Consider the following 25559-nt stretch of genomic DNA (forward strand, 5'->3'; position numbering starts at 1 on the left):
ATCCCAAGGTACTCGGTCCCCAGTCACCACTATTTCTCCCAGTGTGCCATACCGGCATTACACCAGCATGTGTCCCACAACATTAGCCGTGCCCTCAACAATGCTGTTACAGGAAAAGTCCACCTAACCTCGGACACATGGACAAGTGCTTGTGGGCAGGGATGGTACATCTCACTAACAGCACACTGGGTAGGTTAACATAGTGGAAGCCGGGACCCAGTCGGACCTTGGGATGGAACACATCCTTCCCACGTGGAAGATTGCTGGCCCTACGTCAAGCAGGGTTGCCCCCACAGTCTACAGCTCCTACACCTCCTCCTCCTCTTCATCCTCCATCTCTGAAATCAACACATCAGTCAGAAGCTGGAAGCACTGCAGCATTGCCTCAGCCAAGCGGCAACAGGCTGTGCTGAAGCTAATCTGCATAGGTGACAAACTGCACAATGCAGAAGATTTGTGGACAGCGCTGAAAGAGCAGTCAGATTGTTACGCCGAGTGCGGCGGGAGACAAGAGTGGACCCACTGGTCAGTAATACCGAACCTCCTTTGTTGTGAATTCCATTCTCGGGCTCCCTCCTGTGGTCGTGAATGGTACTTTGGTGAGTTCTGTCCTTGGACACCCTCTGGTGGCTTTGAGTGGAACTGCTGATCTTTGAGGTTGGCTTTCTCAGCTGCCCTCGTTTGTTGCTGCTGCTGGCTTCCCTATTTAACTCTGCCCAGGTCGTTAGTCCATGCCAGCTGTCAATGTCTCAGTACTGGTTCAGATCTCTCTTGGATTTCTCTGATGACCTGTCTACTCCAGCAGAAGCTAAGTCCTTGCTAGTCCATTTGCTGTTCATTGTTTTTTTGAATATATTTCTCAGTACATGCTATGTTTTTTTGTCCAGCTTGCTATTATGATATTTCCTTGCTAGCTGGAAGCTCTGGGGGTGCAGAGCTGCACCTCCACACCGTGAGTTGGTGTGGAGGTCTTTTTGCACACTCTGCGTGGTTTTTGTAGTTTTTTATACTGACCGCATAGTTCCCTTTCCTATCCTCTGTCTTTCTAGAGAAGATTCGGCCTCCTTTGCTAAAATCTGTTTCATTCCTGTGTTTGTTACTTCCCTCTTAACTCACAGTCAATATTTGTGGGGGGCTACCTTTACTTTGGGGAATTTCTCTGAGGCAAGGTTGTAGGCTGCTATTTCTATCTTTAGGGGTAGTTAGCTCTTAGGCTGTGAAGAGGCGTCTAGGGAGAGTTAGGTACGCTCCACGGCTATTTCTAGTGTGTGATAGGATTAGGGATTGCGGTCAGTAGAGTTACCACTTCCTCAGAGCTTGTCCCAGGTTTTCCATTTTAACCATCAGGTCATTTCGGGTGCTCCTAACCACCAGGTCCATAACAGTACAGCTGGCCCACAAAGTGTTAATGCATCTCAAAAGAGGGAAAAGAGAAGTTCTGAGTCAATTTTTTTTTCTTTGCAGCTTGTTTTGTCTTTCTTTTCCCCTTAACCTCTGGGTGGTTCAGGACTCAGATGTAGATATGGATATTCAAGGTTTGTCCTCTTGTGTGGATCAACTCGCTGCTAGGGTACAGAGTATTCAAGATTATGTAGTTCGGAATCCGATGTTAGAGCCTAGAATTCCAATTCCTGATTTCTTTTCTGGGGACAGATCTAAATTTTTGAATTTCAAAAATAATTGCAGACTGTTTCTTGCTCTGAAACCCCGCTCCTCTGGTGATCCCATTCAGCAAGTAAAGATTATTATTTCTTTGTTGCGTGGTGACCCGCAAGACTGGGCATTCTCTCTTGAGCCAGGAAATCCTGCATTGCTTAATGTGGATGCATTTTTTCTGGCGCTTGGATTGCTTTATGACAAACCTAATTCTGTGGATCAGGCAGAAAAGATCTTGCTGACTCTATGTCAGGGTCAGGATGAAGCAGAAGTGTATTGCCAGAAGTTTAGAAAGTGGTCTGTGCTTACCCAATGGAATGAGTGTGCCCTGGCTGCAATTTTCAGAAAGGGTCTTTCTGAAGCCCTTAAGGATGTTATGGTGGGGTTCCCCACGCCTGCTGGTCTGAATGAGTCAATGTCTGTGGCCATTCAGATTGATCGGCGTTTGCGCGAGTGCAAAGTTGTGCACCATTTTGCGGTGTCCTCTGAGCGGAGGCCTGAGCCTATGCAATGTGATAGGACTGTGACCAGAGCTGAACGGCAAGAACACAGACGTCAGAATGGGCTGTGTTTTTACTGTGGTGACTCCTCTCATGCTATTTCTGATTGTCCTAAGCGCACTAAGAGGTTCGCTAGGTCTGTCACCATTAGTACTTTGCAGCCTAAATTTCTCTTATCTGTTACTCTGATTTGCTCATTGTCGTCCTACTCTGTTATGGCATTTGTGGATTCGGGCGCTGCCCTGAACTTGATGGACTTGGAGTTTGCCAGGCGTTGTGGTTTTTCCTTGGAGCCTTTGCAGAGTCCTATTCCCTTAAGGGGGATTGATGCTACGCCATTGGCCAAGAATAAACCTCAGTACTGGACTCAGCTGACCATGTACATGGCTCCCGCACATCAGGAAAATATTCGCTTTTTGGTTTTGCATAATTTGCATGATGTTGTCGTGTTGGGTTTGCCATGGTTACAGGTTCATAATCCAGTACTGGATTGGAAATCAATGTCTGTGTCTAGTTGGGGTTGTCAAGGGATACATGGTGATGTTCCTTTGATGTCAATTTCTTCTTCCACTCCTTCTGAAGTCCCTGAGTTTTTGTCGGATTACCAGGATGTATTTGATGAGCCCAAGTCCAGTGCCCTACCTCCTCATAGGGACTGTGATTGCGCTATTAATTTGATTCCTGGTAGTAAGTTCCCTAAGGGTCGACTGTTCAATTTATCTGTGCCAGAACATGCCGCTATGCGGAGTTATGTAAAGGAGTCCTTGGAGAAAGGGCATATTCGCCCGTCTTCGTCGCCGTTGGGAGCAGGGTTCTTTTTTGTGGCCAAGAAGGATGGCTCTCTGAGACCCTGTATAGATTACCGCCTTCTCAATAAGATCACGGTCAAATTTCAGTACCCTTTGCCTCTGTTGTCTGATTTGTTTGCTCGGATTAAGGGGGCTAGTTGGTTTACCAAGATTGACCTTCGAGGGGCATATAATCTTGTGCGTATTAAACAGGGCGATGAATGGAAAACAGCATTTAATATGCCCGAGGGCCATTTTGAGTACCTGGTGATGCCATTCGGGCTTTCTAATGCTCCATCTGTGTTTCAGTCCTTTATGCACGACATCTTCCGGAAGTATCTGGATAGGTTCATGATCGTATATTTGGATGATATTTTGGTCTTTTCGGATGATTGGGAGTCTCATGTAAGGCAGGTCAGGATGGTGTTCCAGGTCCTTCGTGCTAATGCGTTGTTTGTGAAGGGCTCTAAATGCCTCTTTGGAGTTCAGAAGGTTTCCTTTTTGGGCTTCATTTTTTCCCCTTCTACTATCGAGATGGATCCTGTTAAAGTTCAGGCCATTTATGATTGGACTCAACCTACATCTGTGAAGAGTCTTCAGAAGTTCCTGGGCTTTGCTAATTTTTACCGTTGCTTCATCGCTAATTTTTCTAGTGTGGTTAAGCCTTTGACTGATTTGACGAAGAAAGGCGCTGATGTGGTGAATTGGTCCCCTGCGGCCATTGAGGCTTTTCAGGAGCTTAAAAGTCGTTTTACTTCAGCCCCTGTGTTGCGTCAGCCAGATGTTTTGCTCCCTTTTCAGGTCGAGGTTGATGCTTCTGAGATTGGGACAGGGGCTGTTTTGTCTCAGAGAAGTTCTGATGGCTCCTTGATGAAGCCGTGTGCTTTCTTTTCTAGAAAGTTTTCGCCCGGTGAGCGTAATTATGATGTCGGCAATCGGGAGTTGTTGGCTATGAAGTGGGCATTCGAGGAGTGGCGACATTGGCTTGAGGGAGCCAAACATCGCGTGGTGGTCCTGACTGATCACAAGAATCTGACTTACCTCGAGTCTGCCAAGCGGTTGAACCCTAGACAGGCTCGATGGTCACTGTTTTTCTCCCGTTTTGCTTTTGTGGTTTCATACCTTCCGGGATCTAAGAATGTGAAGGCTGATGCCCTTTCTAGGAGTTTTTTGCCTGATTCTCCGGGAGTCCCTGAGCCGGCTGGTATTCTTAAAGAGGGGGTGATTCTGTCTGCCATCTCCCCTGATTTGCGGCGGGTGCTGCGGGAGTTTCAAGCTGATAGACCTGACCGCTGTCCAGTGGAGAAACTGTTTGTCCATGATAGATGGACTAGTAGGGTTATTTCTGAGGTTCATTGTTCAGTGTTGGCTGGTCATCCTGGGATTTTTGGTACCAGAGATTTGGTTACTAGGTCCTTTTGGTGGCCTTCCTTGTCACGGGATGTGCGTTCTTTTGTGCAGTCCTGTGGGACTTGTGCTCGGGCCAAACCTTGCTGTTCTCGTGCCAGTGGGTTGCTTTTGCCTTTGCCTGTCCCGAAGAGACCCTGGACGCATATTTCCATGGATTTTATTTCTGATCTTCCTGTCTCTCAAAGGATGTCTGTCATCTGGGTGGTTTTTGATTGGTTTTCTAAGATGGTCCATTTGATACCCTTGCCTAAATTGCCTTCCTCCTCTGATTTGGTTCCATTATTTTTTCAGCATGTGGTTCGTTTGCATGGCATTCCGGAGAACATTGTGTCGGACAGAGGTTCCCAGTTTGTTTCTAGGTTTTGGCGGTCCTTTTGTGCTAAGATGGGCATTGATTTGTCTTTTTCTTCAGCGTTCCATCCTCAGACAAATGGCCAAACTGAACGAACCAATCAGACCTTGGGGACCTATCTGAGATGCTTTGTTTCTGCTGATCAGGATGATTGGGTGACCTTCTTGCCATTGGCCGAGTTCGCCCTTAATAATCGGGCTAGTTCTGCTACTTTGGTTTCGCCTTTTTTTGTAATTCTGGTTTTCATCCTCGTTTTTCTTCAGGGCAGGTTGAGCCTTCTGACTGTTCTGGTGTGGATTCTGTGGTGGACAGGTTACTGCAAATTTGGACTCACGTGGTGGACAATTTGACGTTGTCTCAGGAGAAGGCGCAACGTTTTGCTAACCGCCGTCGCTGTGTTGGTCCCCGACTTCGTGTTGGGGATTTGGTTTGGTTGTCCTCTCGTTATGTTCCTATGAAGGTCTCTTCTCCTAAGTTCAAGCCTCGTTTCATTGGTCCTTATAAGATTTCTGAAATTATCAATCCTGTGTCGTTTCGTTTGGCCCTTCCAGCTTCTTTTGCCATCCATAATTTGTTCCATAGGTCGTTGTTGCGGAGATATGTGGCGCCTATGGTTCCTTCCGTTGATCCTCCTGCTCCGGTGTTGGTTAAGGGGGAGTTGGAGTATGTGGTGGAGAAGATTTTAGATTCTCGTATTTCGAGACGGAAGCTTCAGTACCTGGTTAAATGGAAGGGCTATGGTCAGGAGGATAATTCCTGGGTTGTTGCCTCCGATGTCCATGCTGCCAATTTGGTTCGTGCCTTTCATTTGGCTCGTCCTGATTGGCCGGGGGGCTCTGGTGAGGGTTTGGTGACCCCTCCTCAAGGCTTGTTGTGAATTCCGTTCTCGGGCTCCCTCCTGTGGTCGTGAATGGTACTTTGGTGAGTTCTGTCCTTGGACGCCCTTTGAGTGGAACTGCTGATCTTTGAGGTTGGCTTTCTCAGCTGCCCTTGTTTGTTGCTGCTGCTGGCTTCCCTATTTAACTCTGCCCAGGTCGTTAGTCCATGCCAGCTGTCAATGTCTCAGTACTGGTTCAGATCTCTCTTGGATTTCTCTGATGACCTGTCTACTCCAGCCGAAGCTAAGTCCTTGCTAGTCCATTTGCTGTTCATTGTTTTTTTGAATATATTTCTCAGTACATGCTATGTTTTTTTGTCCAGCTTGCTATTATGATATTTCCTTGCTAGCTGGAAGCTCTGGGGGTGCAGAGCTGCACCTCCACACCGTGAGTTGGTGTGGAGGTCTTTTTGCACACTCTGCGTGGTTTTTGTAGTTTTTTATACTGACCGCATAGTTCCCTTTCCTATCCTCTGTCTTTCTAGAGAAGATTCGGCCTCCTTTGCTAAAATCTGTTTCATTCCTGTGTTTGTTACTTCCCTCTTAACTCACAGTCAATATTTGTGGGGGGCTACCTTTACTTTGGGGAATTTCTCTGAGGCAAGGTTGTAGGCTGCTATTTCTATCTTTAGGGGTAGTTAGCTCTTAGGCTGTGAAGAGGTGTCTAGGGAGAGTTAGGTACGCTCCATGGCTATTTCTAGTGTGTGTGATAGGATTAGGGATTGCGGTCAGTAGAGTTACCACTTCCTCAGAGCTTGTCCCAGGTTTTCCATTTTAACCATCAGGTCATTTCAGGTGCTCCTAACCACCAGGTCCATAACACTCCTTAGAGCGAGCATTCCAGATAGACCAACCCCTATACAGGGAAAGTTGGGGAGCAAGCTCAGAGGTCTCAAGTACCATGGATGCCAGGACCAGGGATCGGCTCCAGGGAAGAACAGAACAGGGGAGGAGAAAACCACAGGAGAGAGCACAGGACTAGAGTGACCAAAGAGGAGATGGTCAGTGGGAACTGGAAGATGCAGGACAAAGAGAGTAAAGGACGAGGTGATGGGAGACAAATAGTTAAGGCTCTGAGATATAGGGAAGGAGCAAAAGACAGTAAGGCGGGTCTGGACTGGAAAGCCAAACATAGAGCAGAACTCAGAGTTTAACTAAACAATCAGGCACCTCCACAAGGGAAGGATGGCCTGATATACAAGATGCCTGCCCCTAATTGGCCCAGCAATACTGCCGGTCAGGTCGCAGTGTGGAATAAAGAGGAGTGTGCGCGCTCCCGGTCCCTAAGGAGAGGAGGAGACAGGGCACGTGACAGGCAGCAGAAAAGAGGTGCGCCAACGCGCCCAAATGGACACGTGCCAGGAACCAGACCAGGAAGAAGCAGGCAGCGAAGCGGGTGCGGCAGAGGAGGCGCCGACAGAGTCAGTACCGATATCGGCGGAGGTGAGTATGGTAGTAACACAGATGTTTGGATGACACCTCTGAACCTACAGCCAGGCATGGTCTTGTGTGACAATGGCCGTAACCTTGTAGCGGCTCTGAGGCAAGGTGAGCTCACACACGTACCTTGCTTGGCCCATGTACTTAACCTCGTGGTTCAATGATTTCTGAGAAGCTACCCGGAGCTGCCGGATCTGCTAGTGAAAGTACGCCATCTGTTTGCCTATTTTAGAAAGTCAGCTACAGCTTCAACTACCCTTGCCATGCTTCAGCAGCGTTTGCAGCTTCCAGCTCACCAACTGTTGTGTGATGTCCCCACGTGCTGGAACTCTACGCTGCATATGTTGGAAAGGATTTGTGAGCAGAAGAGGGCAGTTGTTGACTACCAACATCAACAAGGCCGTCAATTTTCAGGTCTGACTCCACACATAAGACCTCAGGAGTGGACATAGATGTCAGACATATGTACGATCATCCAAAACTTTGAGGACTGCACCAAGATGGTGAGCGGCGATGACGTCATAAATAGCGTCACCATCCCGCTTCTCAGCATTCTGAAAACTTCTCTGCTCACAATTAAAGAGGATGCATTGTAGGCAGAGCACAAGGACATGGAGCAAGGAACCATACAGGGGGATTACACTCAGCCCAGCCTTATGTCTTCTCAATGTGGATTGGTAGGCAATGAGGAGGAGGAGGAGAAAGAACAGGAGATACTTTTGTACCCTATAGATGGTTGTACAAACACATCTGTATTAGCATCTGGTCAGCGGGGATGGCCTGAGGACAGGGAGGAGGAGGATGAGGAGGAGGACAGCATGGTCAGTCATCCTGTTTGTGAGGACATGGAAGTCTTGCCTGTTAGCAGTGTGGCACGCATGGCTGACTTTATGTTGTGCTGCATTTAACGTGACCCTCGCATTATAAAAATTTTGGGTGACACTCATTACTGGTTGGTGACACTTCTAGACCCATGCTACAAGGAGAACTTTCAATCTCTTCTGCCTGAGGCAGAGAGGTGTACTAAAATGTTGCAGTACCAGAAGGCCCTTGTAGAGGAATTACTTAGAAAATTCGCATGTGAGAACGCTGGCAGCAGACGTCAGAGTTTGTTGTACAACCAAGGAGTCCAAGCGAGATAGACAGAAGTACAATCCAGCTCAGGCAGGGGAACAATGGTAAAGTTCTGGGACAGTTTTCTCAGACCCTCCCATCATGGCGGCACAGAGGCAAGGCTGTCACAAGAAGTGCAATGTTTCTGAAGATGTTGAGGGAGTACCTTGCAGATCGTACAAACGTCCTCCGTGATTCCTCTGTGCCTTTTAATTATTGGGTATCCAAGCTGGACACATGGCATGAACTGGCTCTCTACGCCTTGGAGGTCCTGGCCTGCCCTGCTGCTAGTGTTCTGTCAAAGCGCGTTTTTAGTGCCGCTGGTGGAATTATAACGGATAAGCGCATCCGCCTGTCAACTGAAAATGCTGACAGGCTGACACTTTTAAAAATGAACAAGGGCTGGATTGGGAAAGACTTCTGTACACCACCAAGTGAAAACAGCGAAACATAACCTCAAATACATTATCTCTTTTGGGGAGATGTACTCTCATGCACCTCTTCACAACCACACATGGGTGAATGCTTCCAGATTTAGTCTGTTTGTGGTTATCCTCCTTATCCTCATCCTCATCATCGAGAACCACTAGATGACCAGGGTGAGTGTGCTCTGTACTGTTATAGGCTGGTGAATTTTGGGGAATTGGGCATTACATTACATTGGGCCTACTTCTTAACTCTGTCTCCTGCAATGTGTCCTTTACCTGCTACTAGATCACCAGGGTGAACATGCTCTGTACGGTGAATTTTGGGCAAGGGGACTGTGATTGCACTATTTTATTTAGTCCAAAAAAGACCACACATTGGGGAATAGTTTGTCAGCTCATGCCCTCCATTATAATTCTCAGAGACCCACACCCCTACATTGGGCCTACTTCTTAACTCTGTTTCCTGCAATGTATCTTCCTTATCTCCAATGACATGACCTGGGTGAATGTGTTCTTTACTTTTATAGGCCACAGAATTTTGAGCAAGGGGGGCTGTGATGGCAATAGTATAGTTTTAAAAATGGTACCCCCCATTGGTGAAACCACATCCTTGTTGGCAAACTCTTCATAACATTTGTGTACCTTAAAGAGCTCACTTGAAAAGCTCCTTTTTGTGTTGCCTGGCTGCTCACATTGGACACAATACACTTCATATAAATTTGTTAAAGCAATGCTGTTAGTTTGGCTCAGTAGGTCATTACAAAAATTTCTTTGACGACCATATTAGTTTCTCTCCTTGAGAGCGATAAGTTTGGCTGCCTAAAATGTACAAATGGCGAACATACAAATGGCGATTTTGAATCCAGATTAAAATACTGTATACTGAATGCATTCACATAGCTGGATATCTTGTAAAACATTTACAAATGTGATAAACAATGCTCAAAGTGACACAATCTTGAGAAATGTTTGTTTATTCACTTCACAAACAGTTCTAAGCCTCTATATGTTTGCTGTTTGTCATTGTAAAACATTAAGGTTTACTGAAACTCTACCTGTGGTGGTTTGATCTAAATCCTTGTGGCTTTTATATTCTAGGGGTTTATGGCCCCTCGTCTGATGACTCCATGATATCTCAGTTTCATACAACCTTGAAAGCTGGCCACTTGAAAGGCTGGGTGAAACTAGAGTTACTACATAGTGTAAATCACTATATAAGACTAGATAAACATGTCTAAGACAGATGCCAAAACTGGGGTACCTGTACATGTATAGTTGCTGATACATGCATAATTGGGGATGACCATGCAGTGTAGGTAATCTCCCAGGGGTTCTCTGTCTTGTTGTTGCTTCTCTGATATTCCAGACGGATGATATTTAAAAGCCTCTTGTGGATGATGTAAGTATGCTGTATGTAGTTAATCTTCATATATACGTAATCACTATATGTATTTAATCCTTATATGTACTTATTAACCTTTGTATGTTAACATATACAAACGCATATGCACGCACACTATTCAATCATACTATTCCTTGAATTTTGTAGTTTGCAATAAAATTGCACTGTATTGCAAGTATTAGCCGTATTTAAAGCCGTATCTGAACCTTAGTGTTAAAAACATTGCAAATAAAATTGCCAAATTCTCCTGTAAATAATTCTGCAAAGAGGGAATCATCATACCATTAAAAAATATGAGTGGATTTTCATGGGCACATCCAGTATGTGGGTTCCAAGGCGTAATGGGGTGCATATGACTATGCAGCAGGGCTGGCCTTCATGCCAATGTGTAAAACCAAGGAGTACGGGAGTACAAAATGCATATTGTGAAGTGGATTTTCATGGGCCCATCCATTATGTGTGTAAGGACTGAGACCTGCATACCTGTTTTTGTCTGTTCTTGCCCTTACTTCTGTAGGATTCTGCCCTTACCCAAGATGGAGTGGCTGGCTTCATGGGGGCCATCTTGTTTCCTGTCTGATACTCCTTGTTTCCTGTCTGCTGCATATATAAAGGAACTCTGCACACTATACCTTGCTTGTGTATCTTGTATCTCACTTGCTGCCAAGCTCAAGGACTTGCAACCTGCTTGCTTCTTCTACTCCTCGGGATACCCCGCTTGCTTCTGGATCTACGTACCAGCGGAAAGACTCTGCTACTCTTCACCTGCTCTGCACCCACCTCTGTTACGGTCTGCCCCTCTGCTAGGAGCCCGCCCAGGCTCTGACCTCTGGATACGGCATTGCTGGACTTGTACTTGCACCCTCGGTCTGTACTTCTAATATCTGCATATTCTTCAGACTGTTTACTTGCTTATCTGTAAAGCTGCAGTTTGCCTCAGTCATCTGAAGTTCATCTTCCTACAATATATATGTATCTTGAACTGTGATACCGTGTTTGTCGTCATTCTGACTCACGTCATCGGTCTCCATAGAACATTAGCATAATCTTTTTACAATGTGGGTTCGTAATGGGGTGCATATGACTATGCAGCAGGGCTGGCCTTGCTGCCAATGTATAAAACAAAGGAGTACAGAGCACAAAATGCATATTGTGAAGTGGATTTTCATGGGGCCATCCAGTATGTAAGTTCAACGGCTTATTGGGGTGCACATGAATTGGTAGCAGGGCAGGCCTTGCATTCATTGCAACATTGTTTCCGGAGTCCCACTGGACATCTTATGACAGGGGTATTGTGGTGCGTCATAATTCTTGGCAGCCCATCCACTCACAGCATAGGCTACAACATCATAGGCGACCCACTGTTTAATAATGGCCCTTAAAGGAAAGGTGCCGCAATTTTGTTTTTGTATTAAAAATGATTGTTTATATAAACAATTATCTTTAATACAAAATTATTTTTTTAACCTTTAATATCTTTTTTATTATTAATAATTTTTGCAGCCACTGGGCGCCGCCATTTTGCTTTGCAGGAGTGTAAGAGTCCCAGCACGACATTTACACTCTGCATTTACGGCAGCCCTGGTCATAGGACTCAGCAGTCGGGAGCCGACCGCGTTATCTCCTGCTCTGATCTGGCCACGCCCCCTGGGCTGTCTCCACATCACCGCAGAGGCAGGAGGTCGGCGCCATGTTTCTTCAGCCCACAGTGTGTGAGCTCCACTGTGACTGAGAGCTGGGCTGTTGGAGGGGCAGCTCCAGCTGCCTCTCCTTTCACACTGTCAGCAGTCGGCCGTTCCCTGTCCTCTGCTGCCTGGTGCCCTGGCTCAATCTCTAGAATCGCTAGAGAGGGTGAAGTGCTGGGGTCTGATGTCCTCTATCAGGAGCTGCAGAGAGGTAACGGGGGGGGAGGGGGAGAATCTCTGTGCTGCTCCGACCGGACCCTGCCTCACTGCAGCCACTGATCAAGGACATCAGACCGTGTATCTATCACTACACTGTGCTGAGCCATGTATCTAATCCTCTCCTGTATGATACTGTCTGCTGAGCCGTGTATCTAATCCTACCCTGTGTGATACTGACTGCTGAGCCGTGCATCTAATCCTCTCCTGTGTGATACTGACTGCTGAGCCGTGTATCTAATCCTCTCCTGTGTGATACTGACTGCTGAGCTGTGTATCTAATCCTCTCCTGTGTGATACTGACTGCTGAGCCGTGTATCTAATCCTCTCCTGTGTGATACTGACTGCTGAGCCATGTATCTAATCCTATCCTGTGTGATACTGACTGCTGAGCCGTGTATCTAATCCTCTCCTGTGTGATACTGACTGCTGACCCATGTATCTAATCCTATCCTGTGTGATACTGTCTGGTGAACCGTGTATCTAATCCTCTCAGGCACTCCTCTCCCCCCTGCATATCTTTCCCCATTACACACACAACTCAATGCATGCGATAACAGGAGCTGCAGGGGTCATGCTGTATTATGGCATTATGTGAGATCTATATGACGGTATTATGTGATCTGTATGGTGGTGATTATGCTTGATCAGTATTGTGAGAATTATACGGTGGTATTGTGTGTGATCTATATGGTGGTATTATGTGAGAACACTGGCAGTATTATGTGTGATCTATATGGCAGTATGTGAGAACACTGGCGGTATTATGTGTGATCTATATGGTGGTATTATGTGAGAACACTGGCAGTATTATGTGTGATCTATATGGTGGTATGTGAGAACTGTATGACAGTATTGTGTGTGATCTATTTGATGGTATTGTGTGTGATCTATATGGCAGTATTATGTGAGAACACTATGGCAGTATTATCTTCAGAAAGCGGACCCATTCTATGGTGGTTCTGGCTGAGCACCTGCACGTGGGTCTGGGGTAATAGAGGGGGCAGCATGACCTCCAGTTAGGTGCAGTCAGGGCTGGTCAGGCTGCTGAAGAGAGGGGTCTCATTTTTATTGTTACTATATGGCTACATTTCCTTCCCAGCGTCACCCCGTACTTCGCCTGTCGTCTCACTTTCACACATCGCCAGGACAGGATGGAGAAGACAGGGTCTGAGGAGGGGAATGGGGTCTTAGCATGCAAAGTCTGGATCAGAACAGGCCATCAATCCGCAGAAATGTTTCCTGGATTTCTGTGGAGCAGACGGTCCATCCATGTGTATAAAAGACAGCGTTCTATGTACAATCCCTGGCTGCTCCGCGCACCAAACAGGGTGCCCCCCCATAGACCAGCACACTGCTCTCCTGAAATACTCTGCGCTGCGGTCACCCTGCTCCCTCCACCACATATCTCCCAGAATCCTTGCTGGCTGCCATCCTCGGTGACTGTCTACTTGTCAGTGTAAGGCTGCTTTCACACTAGCGTCAGTACGGGCCCGTCGCAGTGCGTCGGCCCGACGTACCGACGCATGCTGTGAAAGAAATGCCCGACGTGGTAGCGGATGTAGTCTTACGACGCTTCCGCTGCCCCATTGTAAGGTCCGGGGAGGAGGGGGCGGAGTTTCGGCTGCGCATGCATGGTCGAAAATGGCGGACTCGACGCACAAAAAAACCGTTACATGTAATTTTTTTTGTGGCGGTGGTCCGTCAAAACACGACTCAACCGTCGCACGGTGGTTGTGACGTGTGGCAATACGTCGCAATGCGTCGGTAATGTTAGTCTATGGGGAAAAAACACATCCTGCAGACAACTTTGCAGGATGTGTTTTGCAGGATGTGTTTTATCTCCTGAACGACGCATTGCGACGTACAGCCAACAACGCTAGTGTGCAAGTAGCCTAAGGCTGCCGTCACACATTCAGTATTTGGTCAGTATTTTACCTCAGTATTTGTAAGCCAAGACCAGGAGTGGCTGATAAATGCAGAAGTGGTGCAGATGTGTCTGTTATACTTCTCCTGTGATTGTTCCACTCCTGGTTTTGGCTTACAGATACTGAGGTAAAATAGTGACCAAATCCTGATAGTGTGACGGCAGCCTTACTCTGCAGTCACTGACAAAATGGCTGCTCACTGGGTTCCTGAATATCATCCTCTTATCCCTTAGCAAACACCCAGAAGGGGAGGAGAGGAGACATCACACACGTCAGCAGACTCCGCCCATAATTACTGCAGTGCTGTAATGTGAGCTAGTTGTACACGAGGTTTTCTGAAATTTCAGCAGCTGCTCCCCCTAGTGTTTAAAAGTGGAAATTCCAAAACTTTTCAAATTATTTTTCATATTTTACTAAATTATAAACAAATGATAATAATTTTTAAGAAAATGTAAACATTAATTCTTTACATTTTTACAATTTCTGTAAAAAAAAATTTTTTTGATGGCACCTTCCCTTTAAGAAGATTAATGCCACCTAATGCACCAATAAAAATAGGCTCTGTGACTTTAAGAGTCCCTCCTTCATAAATGAAACAAGATGGGTCTGCTTATGTGTCACACACCACATGGCCAGCTAGGGGTGTTACATGTTACAATGACAGTTCCCAGTGAATGCATTTGTAGTGGTTGAAAGCAATGTTAAAGTTGAAAAACGCTTCAAAAACGCTGTGTCTTAACTAAGCCTAAGTGGGGGAGAAAATTTTATGTCTGGGGTTAAATATTTGGCCTTCCAGGCAAGTCACTAACCTGCAAAGGATGGACCTTGACATATTTCCCAGCAAAATCCGTTTTGGTTTCGTTATAGTGTATTTTTTGTGGCACCAGGAAAAATGGCATGAATCTCGTAAAAAATGATTAAAGCTGTGAACTAGGAATCAGGAATGATTCCAGGGGCGATCCCCATGATGTCCCTGTGTCATTTGAGCAGCGTTTCCATCATTTTCAGACGATTTTAGAACTTAAAAGGACCCCCGGGGGGGATCGCGGTAAAAATACTCAGGTCTCCCATAGACTTACATTGGGCTCGCTGTTCTGGTCAAGTACCTGGGTATTCCAATCTGCTCGACTTGAGCAACGAGCACCCGAGTATTTTAGTGCTCGCTCATCACTAGCGGTCACACTATAGAGCTCTGTACTGTAAGAGCGGTCACACTATAGAGCTGTGTACTGTAAGAGCGGTCACACTATAGAGCTCTATACTGTAAGAGCGGTCACACTATAGAGCTATGTACTGTAAGAGCGGTCACACTATAGAGCTCTGTACTGTAAGAGCGGTCACACTATAGAGCTCTATACTGTAAGAGCGGTCACACTATAGAGCTCTGTACTGTAAGAGCGGTCACACTATAGAGCTGTGTATTGTAAGAGCGGTCACACTATAGAGCTCTGTACTGTAAGAGCGGTCACACTATAGAGCTCTGTACTGTAAGAGCGGTCACACTATAGAGCTCTGTACTGTAAGACTGGTCACACTATAGAGCTCTGTACTGTAAGAGCGGTCACACTATAGAGCTCTGTACTATAAGAGTGGTCACACTATAGAGCTCTGTACTGTAAGAGCGGTCACACTATAGAGCTGTGTATTGTAAGAGCGGTCACACTATAGAGCTCTGTACTGTAAGAGCGGTCACACTATAGAGCTCTGTACTGTAAGAGCGGTCACACTATAGAGCTCTGTACTGTAAGAGCGGTCACACTATAGAGCTCTGTACTGTAAGAGCGGTCACACTATAGAGCTATGAACTGTAAGACAGGTCACACTATAGAGCTCTGTACTGTAAGAGCGGTCACACTATAGAGCTCTATACTGTAAGAGCGGTCACACTATAGAGCTCTGTACTGTAAGAGCGGTCACACTATAGAGCTGTGTATTGTAAGAGCGGTCACACTATAGAGCTCTGTACTGTAAGAGCGGTCACACTATAGAGCTCTGTACTGTAAGAGCGGTCACACTATAGAGCTCTGTACTATAAGAGTGGTCACACTATAGAGCTCTGTACTGTAAGAGCGGTCACACTATAGAGCTGTGTATTGTAAGAGCGGTCACACTATAGAGCTCTGTACTGTAAGAGCGGTCACACTATAGAGCTCTGTACTGTAAGAGCGGTCACACTATAGAGCTCTGTACTGTAAGAGCGGTCACACTATAGAGCTCTGTTCTGTAAGAGCGGTCACACTATAGAGCTCTATACTGTAAGAACGGTCACACTATAGAGCTCTATACTGTAAGAGCGGTCACACTATAGAGCTCTGTACTGTAAGAGCGGTCACACTATAGAGCTCTGTACTGTAAGAGCGGTCACACTATAGAGCTCTGTTCTGTAAGAGCGGTCACACTATAGAGCTCTATACTGTAAGAACGGTCACACTATAGAGCTCTGTACTGTAAGAGCGGTCACACTATAGAGCTCTGTACTGTAAGAGCGGTCACACTATAGAGCTCTGCACTGTAAGAGCGGTCACACTATAGAGCTCTGTACTGTAAGAGCGGTCACACTATAGAGCTCTGTACTGTAAGAGCGGTCACACTATAGAGCTCTGTACTGTAAGAGCGGTCACACTATAGAGCTCTGTACTGTAAGAGCGGTCACACTATAGAGCTCTGTACTGTAAGAGCGGTCACACTATAGAGCTCTGTACTGTAAGAGCGGTCACACTATAGAGCTCTGTACTGTAAGAGCGATCACACTATAGAGCTCTGTACTGTAAGAGCGGTCACACTATAGAGCTGTGTATTGTAAGAGCGGTCACACTATAGAGCTCTATACTGTAAGAGCGGTCACACTATAGAGCTCTGTACTGTAAGAGCGGTCCCACTATAGAGCTCTGTACTGTAAGAGCGGTCACACTATAGAGCTCTGTACTGTAAGAGCGATCACACTATAGAGCTCTGTACTGTAAGAGCGATCACACTATAGAGCTCTATACTGTAAGAGCGGTCACACTATAGAGCTCTGTACTGTAAGAGCGGTCACACTATAGAGCTCTGTACTATAAGAGCGGTCACACTATAGAGCTCTGTACTGTAATAGCGGTCACACTATAGAGCTCTGTACTGTAAGAGCGATCACACTATAGAGCTCTGTACTGTAAGAGCGATCACACTATAGAGCTCTGTACTGTAAGAGCGGTCACACTATAGAGCTCTGTACTGTAAGAGCGGTCACACTATAGAGCTCTGTACTGTAAGAGCGATCACACTATAGAGCTCTGTACTGTAAGAGCGGTCACACTATAGAGCTCTGTACTGTAAGAGCGGTCACACTATAGAGCTCTGTACTGTAAGAGCGGTCACACTATGGAGCTCTGTACTGTAAGAGCGGTCACACTATAGAGCTCTGTACTGTAAGAGCGGTCACACTATAGAGCTCTGTACTGTAAGAGCGGTCACACTATAGAGCTCTGTACTGTAAGAGCGGTCACACTATAGAGCTCTGTACTGTAAGAGCGGTCACACTATAGAGCTCTATACTGTAAGAGCGGTCACACTATAGAGCTCTATACTGTAAGAGCGGTCACACTATAGAGCTCTGTACTGTAAGAGCGGTCACACTATAGAGCTCTATACTGTAAGAGCGGTCACACTATAGAGCTCTGTACTGTAAGAGCGGTCACACTATAGAGCTCTGTACTGTAAGAGCAGTCACACTATAGAGGTCTGTACTGTAAGAGCGGTCACACTATAGAGCTCTGTACTGTAAGAGCGGTCACACTATAGAGCTCTGTACTGTAAGAGCGGTCACACTATAGAGCTCTGTACTGTAAGAGCGGTCACACTATAGAGCTCTGTACTGTAAGAGCGGTCACACTATAGAGCTCTGTACTGTAAGAGCGGTCACACTATAGAGCTCTGTACTGTAAGAGCGGTCACACTATAGAGCTCTGTACTGTAGGAGCAGTCACACTATAGAGCTCTATACTGTAAGAGCGGTCACACTATAGAGCTCTGTACTGTAAGAGCGGTCACACTATGCAGTTCTGCCCCAGGAGTTTGTTTTTTATTTCACCAAAAGTTCCTTGGAAATCTCCTGAGAAGGAAATATTATCTGAAGTTATAGGCAGTAGACGGACGAGTTGATTAGATCCAAGCAGTAGATGCTCTAGTGAAGGACTTTTACATTTTGTTCTAGACTGCTCAAGCACAAAAATAACAGAGTCGTGGTGATTTATACATCAGTTTATTAAATGAAACTATAGTTTTGGAAACCTCATAATGAATGACAGACACAAGTTCTTCTCTTCCAATAAATTCAGTATTTTATGAAGTATAATTTCTTGATATATTTACGAAATACTTCATCTCTTACCCCATAAATGACTGGACTAAGAAGCCTTGGCAAACACGTGAATATAAGAAAGTTTGAGGTGATTAAGTATCTAATATATTTGATAAATAGGTTCTCGGTGATGGTGGAGATGAAGGAGAACATACATAATATGAGCTGGCAGGCGTGGAGCATCACCGTTTTTCTGGCTTTAAGGGCGGATGACCCACCAGATCCGATCTTCCTGGCAACCAGCATTACTTTAATGTAAGTAAATGCAATGATTAATGCGACCACGGCAAAGCTGGAGAAATTGATGATGGCCTTAATTACATTTTGTTGGGGAGTTAAAGCCAATAGTGAACCATCACAAGCCACATACAATGACAAAAAACTTTTTTCAATCGAGTACATTATCACAGTCAGGTCGGCAATAATTGGACAAACTCCTATGACCCAGATTACGAGAATCATAGAACGAGCTTTTTTTGCCGTGCAAAACTCTAGATGTCTTAAGGGGAAACATATGGCTACGTAACGTTCTAGAGACATGACGGCCAGGTTGTACGGAGTCACTCGAAAGGAGCAAGCGGCCAAGGTCTGTAGCGTGAAACATACAGGCACGGGGAGGGATACAGAATAAATGGTAGACAATAGAAGGAAATTTCCAAGAGCCAGATACAATGTATCATTGATGAGCATGTGGACAAAGAGGATGTAACGAGATTTCTCCCAGATGTGAGGATTGGAGAAGAAGACCTTCAGAAGAACAGAGATGACGTACAGGAAGAAGGTGAAAAATAGAAGATTGAAAACAACAAGAACAGTTCGGGTGATGGCATCAACCCATTCAGTATAAATGGACGTTGCGGAATCATTCCTAGGGATAGATGTAAAATTCACCATTGGAAACTGGATGACGGCAATTCTTCTATGGGATCTAACACTGATAGGAAACAAGAAAGTGACAAGATTAAGCTTTTCAGATATGAAGAATTCATAAATATCTGACTTCTCTTGTGCCGAACCTTCTTTTAACCAAATTGACATTCCTACAATTCATAGGAAATATGGTAGTATGGGCTAATATTTGGTTGCCATAATAGCTTCCTTCAGCTCAGATGTGTTACAGAGGCATAACATGAGAAAAGGTCTTAAAGGAGTAGCCGATTGTTGTGGAATCATCTCCGAGCACCTGAAAAAACAGCTTATTTTGCCAAGACATGCTTCTTTTGCCAGGATGGATGGCTCAAGTTTGCCAGAAAGGACTCTCATAGAGCAGCTCATTATTCTGGCTTATAGCGGATGTTTCCAAATAGGGCACTCCTGTATATGACCTAACGTCAGCACATTGTAGACCTAGGAGTGTATTCTGGTAAGGACCTCTGACTGCACCGAATTCACCAAAAATGCTGCAAGTTTTATTCCAATTGCAGACGAGAGGTAGATATGCGTGAACATGCAGGAAAAATGCAAGAGATATAAATTAACATTTCGACCATTCCTGAGTCTTGTTCACAATGTCGCTGGCGAAGGAGGAAAAACACAAAATAAGTGCCATGTACATAAACGATAATAGCAGTTAGTGCATGAAATAATACATTGTATACAGTATATACAATATGTACATGTCTGTGGTTCTGTCCACAATATATAGAGAACGTGCCAAAAGAGCACATCAAGTATACAACAATAAATAATAAGTGCACATTCCCTTGTAGCTCAAAAGGTTAACAAGTGGAGAATATTTTCTAAGATGGTTTAACAGACATCTCACTGTGGGAAGATAAAAGAGGAGGAATGTACCAATGTGGCAGTGTGTACTGACACTAATGACAGCACAACGTTCATGGAGGCAAGGATGGAGGTTACGTCAGACTCAGCACACTTGTTAGAAGACCTCAGCCCACTGTTAGAAAATCCTAGCTGTGGTTTATAGTTAGAGTATAAGGGGTGTTTGTTGGCTGGCATGGGGGTCAATCTGTGAAAGGCACCACATAAGCATTAAATACCTGTGGGGAGACTTGAGTAGAGGAGCTCTCGCACCTAGGTCTGGCTTGTCTTGCGATTTTTGTCATGTGAATGTAGGTTTTTAAAATCTGTGGTGTCTGACGCCTGAATGTAAGTGCGTCATAGCTAGTGTCGCCCATTGAGGAAGGGTCACTATGGTTGTTGCGTGGCGAAGAGGGAAGAGGTTGCTACGGTAGAGGGGGAACGTCCGCGCCTGGGCAGTATAGAAGCGTATGTCACATGTGGAGCAATCAGACTCCTTAAACAGGACGAAGAGATGGTTCCCACCACACCATCTCAACCTCACTAGATCAATAAACCGTGCTTGATAACATTTATACACCCCTACCAGACCATAATGCCACACGATCATCCATAAACATTGGCCATTACTTACAAGAGCTTATCCCAGAATTGAAGCCTTTAAATCCCCAGCCCTTATGTGCGCAAAAATACCCTACGACATGACGGACCAATTGGTGCGGGCAGAAATAGGCAGAACATAAAAACAACCCACTCAACTTTTAACTCACTCAACCCACTGAACTCTTAATACCAGGATGGGCACATTGTCTTGTCTTATCTACACAGCCTGCTCCAATGTCATCAAAGCCAAAAAGGTCACACACTATCGGACTGGCAAATCATATTCCATTAAAGGTTACTTTATCTGAGACTCTAATCTCGAGATCTATGTTGTCAAATGCCACGGTGGCCTCTTATATGTTGGTGAAACCACCCAACACGTCAGCCAGCTACATGTCGACCATCCAGTGTGGCAAGACTTGGCTTCCACTACCACATCACTTCACTGAAGCCAGACACTGGGTATCCCAATTTCCATTCCAGGTACTGGAGCATCTACCTAGACCTAGACTGGGTAGCAGCCACATACAATTACACAAACAATAAGAAATTTACTGTATTCATACTCTCCAGACTCTAGCCCCTAAGGGTCCCAATAGAGATATTGATTGGGTAACTTAGCTCATCTTTTTATTCCTACTAGACACACTGACATTCTTCTATGGGCCATTGGGAGTCATCCACTCTCCCCTTGGCCATAATTGGTAACAACTATATTCCCCCTTGGCCCTTCTAAACCTCCTCACAACCCTTTACCCTCTCCCACCACTACCTTCCTTCTCGCTGCCCCTATATTTTTTTCCTCTTTGTCCCCTTTGCATCCAACTGCATAAATCCTACATCCCATTATCTACAGCACACCATTGTTCTCATCTTCCACCACCACAATATGTTCCCCTCATGTCCTAACCATTTAGTGCATTGCTCCCTTACCCTATAGACTTTACATCTACTGTCCCAATTTGTAGACCACAATATTTCGTTCCACAAGCTCAATTTGACCAGTACATAACCAGGTGTAACAATGTACAGGCGTCCCCTTTTACCATAGAAACCCACCGGCTCCACATGTGACATACAGTGTGTGCCTCTTCCTGATGACACCCTCTCACTGCCATGTCCCAACCAGTGTTACCCCTCCCCTATGGGTGCCACTAGTTACAATGCAGTCAGGCTTCAAATGCCGCCGACTTACAAAACCTACACTCACACCGCAACACCCGCCAGACAAGCCAGAGCTAGGTGCTGGAATGCATCTACCGAACTCTACCCACAGCTATTTAATGCTTTTGCAGTTCCTTTTGCAGACTGACCTCTGTGCCAGCCACCAAACACCCCTCCTGCTCTGATTATAAACCACAGCTAGGATTTTCTAACAGAGGGCTGAGCTCTTTTAACAGGTGTACTGACATAATCTCCATCCTTGCCTCCATGAATGTTATCCTCATGTACCCTGGTGTCAGTAGTGTCAGTACCACAGTGAGATGTCTGTTATGCCATCTTACACACGGTTCTCCGCATGTTTAACATGACCTTAACCTTTTGAGCTACAAGGGAATATGTACTTATTATTTATTGTTGCATGCTTTATGTGCTCTTTTGGCACGTCCTCTATATACAGGGTGGGCCATTTATATGGATACACCTAAATAAAATGGGAATTGCTGGTGATATCAACTTCCTGTTTGTGGCACATTAGTATATGGGTGGGGGAAAACTTTTACAGATGGGTGGTGACCATGGCGGCCATTTTGAATTCGACCATTTTGGATCCAACTTTATTTTTTTCAAGGGGAAGAGGGTCATGTGACACATCAAACTTATTGAGAATTTCACAAGAAAAACAATGGTGTGCTTGATTGTAACGTACATTTATTCTTTCATGAGTTATTTACAACTTCACGACCACTTATAAAATGTGCTAAATGTGCTGCCCATTGTGTTGGATTGTCAATGCAACCCTCTTCTCCCACTCTTGAGACACTGATAGCAATATTGTAGAAGAAATGCTAGCACAGGATTCCAGTATCCGTTGTTTCAGATGCTGCACATCTCGTATCTTCACAGCATAGACAATTGCCTTACGATACGAGATGTGCAGCATCTGAAACAACGGATAACTCATGAAAGAATAAAGATACGTTAAAACAAAGCACACCATTGTTTTTTTGTGAAATTCCCAATAAGTTTGATGTGTCACATGACCCTCTTCCCATTGGAAAAAATAAAGTTGGATCCAAAATGGCCGACTTCAAAATGGCCACCATGGTCACCTCCCATCTTGAAAAGTTGTCCCCCTCCCATATACTAATGTGCCACAAACAGGAAGTTGATATCACCAACCATTCCCATTTTATTTAGGTGGATCCATATAAATGGCCCACCCTGTACTATGGACAGAACCACAGACTTGTACATATTGTATATACTGTATACAATGTATTATTTCATGCACTAACTGCTATAATCACTTATGTACATGGCACTTATTTTGTGTTTCTTCCTCCTTCCCCAGCGACATTGTGAACAAGACCTCAGAAGAGTCGAAACATAAACTTATATCTATGTTGCAAGTTTCCTGCACCAACATGTATATCTACCTCACACCTGCACTTGGGATAAGTGTGTGCGGTGAATTACTCTATGTCCATAATTGAGGCCAATAGAGCGGAGCATCGTGAGGAGGAGCTGGTGATCCTCAGTGTCGAAAGCTGCAGAGATCCAGGAGAATCAGCAGTGACCATTAGATTTAGCTGTAAGTAGATCATTAGAGACTTTAGTGAGGGCAGTTTCAGTAGAGTGTAAAGAGCGGAAACTGGATTGTAAAGGGTCAAGAAGAAAGTGATGTGAGAGTTAGCGGATTAGACGGGAGTGGACCAGGAGTTCCAGGAGTTTAGAAATAAAGGGAAGATTAGAGACCGGTGTGTAGTTATCAGTGCAGTTCTCATAGAAGGATGGATATTTTAGTAATCTGTTTATGATGGCATGTTTGAAGGAGAAGGAATAGATACCGGAAGAAAGAAAGACATTAAATATTTTTATTACATGGGCAGTGACAGCCACGGAGAGAAACATAAGGAGATGTGAGGGAATAGGGTCACTGATGCAGGGTGTAAGGTGAGGAGATGCGAGGAGCTTGGTCACTTCTTATTCTGTGACCGCTTCAAAGTCAGAAAGTAAAGATGATATTGGGGGACTGGGAGACAATTTCCTGTTGCATGTGATACTTTTTTTATTGAAATAATTGACCAGATCATTAGTGCTGAGGTTGGTGATCTGAGCCTGCACTTTAGGACTGAGGATGGAGTAAAAGGTGTCAAATAGTCGATTAGGATAATAATAAGAATACCGTATATACTCGAGTATAAGCCGAGTTTTTCAGCACATTTTTTATTATGAAGCAATCGCAACCACCGCTTCCTGCAGCAGCCGGGAAATCACGTGTGCCTGTTACTTAAGGGGATGAGTATTCACTGCCTTCCACTCCCATAGGCAGTGAATAGTCATTCCCTATAGTAACGGGTACATGTGATCGTCCGGCCGCTTCAGCAAGCCAGCAGCTTAGGTTACTGTGCCTGATATTAAAGAGCAATGAATATTGACTGCTCTCCACTCACATAGTCCCAGCATGGAGAGCAGTGAGTTTTACGGCATCTGTCCTCTGCTTCTGGCATCAGAACAAGATGCTGCAAGGGTGTGCAGGAAGGTAAGTAGGATGGTTTATTTTTAATGTTCATCTGTTGGGGGCCATGCATTCCAGGATAGGGATGAGGAGGCCATGCATACCAGGATGGGGATGAGGGGGCCATGTATACCAGGATAGGGATGAGGAGGCTGTACATACCAGGATAGGGATGAGGAGGCCATGCATACCAGGATGAGGATAAGGAGACCATGCATACCAGGAAAGGGATGAGGAGGCCATGCATACAAGGATAGGGATGAGGGGGCCATGCATACCAGGATAGGGATGAGGAGGCCATGCATACCAGGATAGGGATGAGGAGGCCATGGATACCAGGATAGGGATGAGGAGGCCATGGATACCAGGATATGGATGAGGCCATGGATACCAGGATAGGGATGAGGGGGCCATGCATACAAGGATAGGGATGAGGAGGCCATGGATACCAGGATAGGGATGAGGAGGCTATGCATGCCAGGATAGGGATGAGGAGGCCATGCATACCAGGATAGGGATGAGGGGGCCATGCATACAAGGATAGGGATGAGGAGGCCATACATACCAGGATAGGGATGAGGAGGCCATGGATACCAGGATAGGGATGAGGAGGCCATGCATACAAGGATAAGGATGAGGAGGCCATGCATACCAGGATAGGGATGAGGAGGCCATGCATACCAGGATAGGGATGAGGAGGCCATGCATACAAGGATAGGGATGAGGAGGCCATGGATACCAGGATAGGGATGAGGAGGCCATGCATACAAGGATAGGGATGAGGAGGCCATACATACCAGGATAGGGATGAGGAGGCCATGGATACCAGGATAGGGATGAGGAGGCCATGCATACCAGGATAGGGATGAGGAGGCCATGCATACAAGGATAAGGATGAGGAGGCCATACATACCAGGATAGGGATGAGGAGGCCATGCATACCAGGATAGGGATGAGGATGCCATGCATACCAGGATAGGGATGAGGAGGTCATGCATACAAGGATAGGGATGAGGAGGCCATGGATACCAGGATAGGGATGAGGAGGCCATGGATACCAGGATAGGGATGAGGAGGCCATGGATACCAGGATAGGGATGAGGCCATGGATACCAGGATAGGGATGAGGAGGTCATACATACCAGGATAGGGATGAGGAGGTCATACATACCAGGATAGGGATGAGGAGGTCATGCATAGTAGGATAGGGATGAGGAGGTCATACATACCAGGATAGGGATGAGGAGGCCATGCATACCAGGATAGGGATGAGGAGGTCTTACATACCAGGATAGGGATGAGGAGGTCATACATACCAGGATAGGGATGAGGAGGTCATACATACCAGGATAGGGATGAGGAGGTCATGCATAGTAGGA

At 45.6% G+C, this 25559-nt stretch overlaps 1 protein-coding gene across 1 annotated transcript; it reads right to left on the reverse strand.

The window, feature by feature from the left end:
- Positions 1 to 18107: 18107 nt before the first annotated feature.
- Positions 18108 to 19172, reverse strand: LOC143817822 (odorant receptor 131-2-like). The gene has a single exon (XM_077299287.1). It carries the CDS (start codon positions 19170 to 19172, stop codon positions 18108 to 18110), a length of 1065 nt encoding a protein of 354 aa, XP_077155402.1.
- Positions 19173 to 25559: the final 6387 nt, after the last annotated feature.

Source organism: Ranitomeya variabilis, chromosome 3 (genome assembly GCF_051348905.1).
Source record: "Ranitomeya variabilis isolate aRanVar5 chromosome 3, aRanVar5.hap1, whole genome shotgun sequence".
NCBI lineage: Eukaryota > Metazoa > Chordata > Amphibia > Anura > Dendrobatidae > Ranitomeya > Ranitomeya variabilis.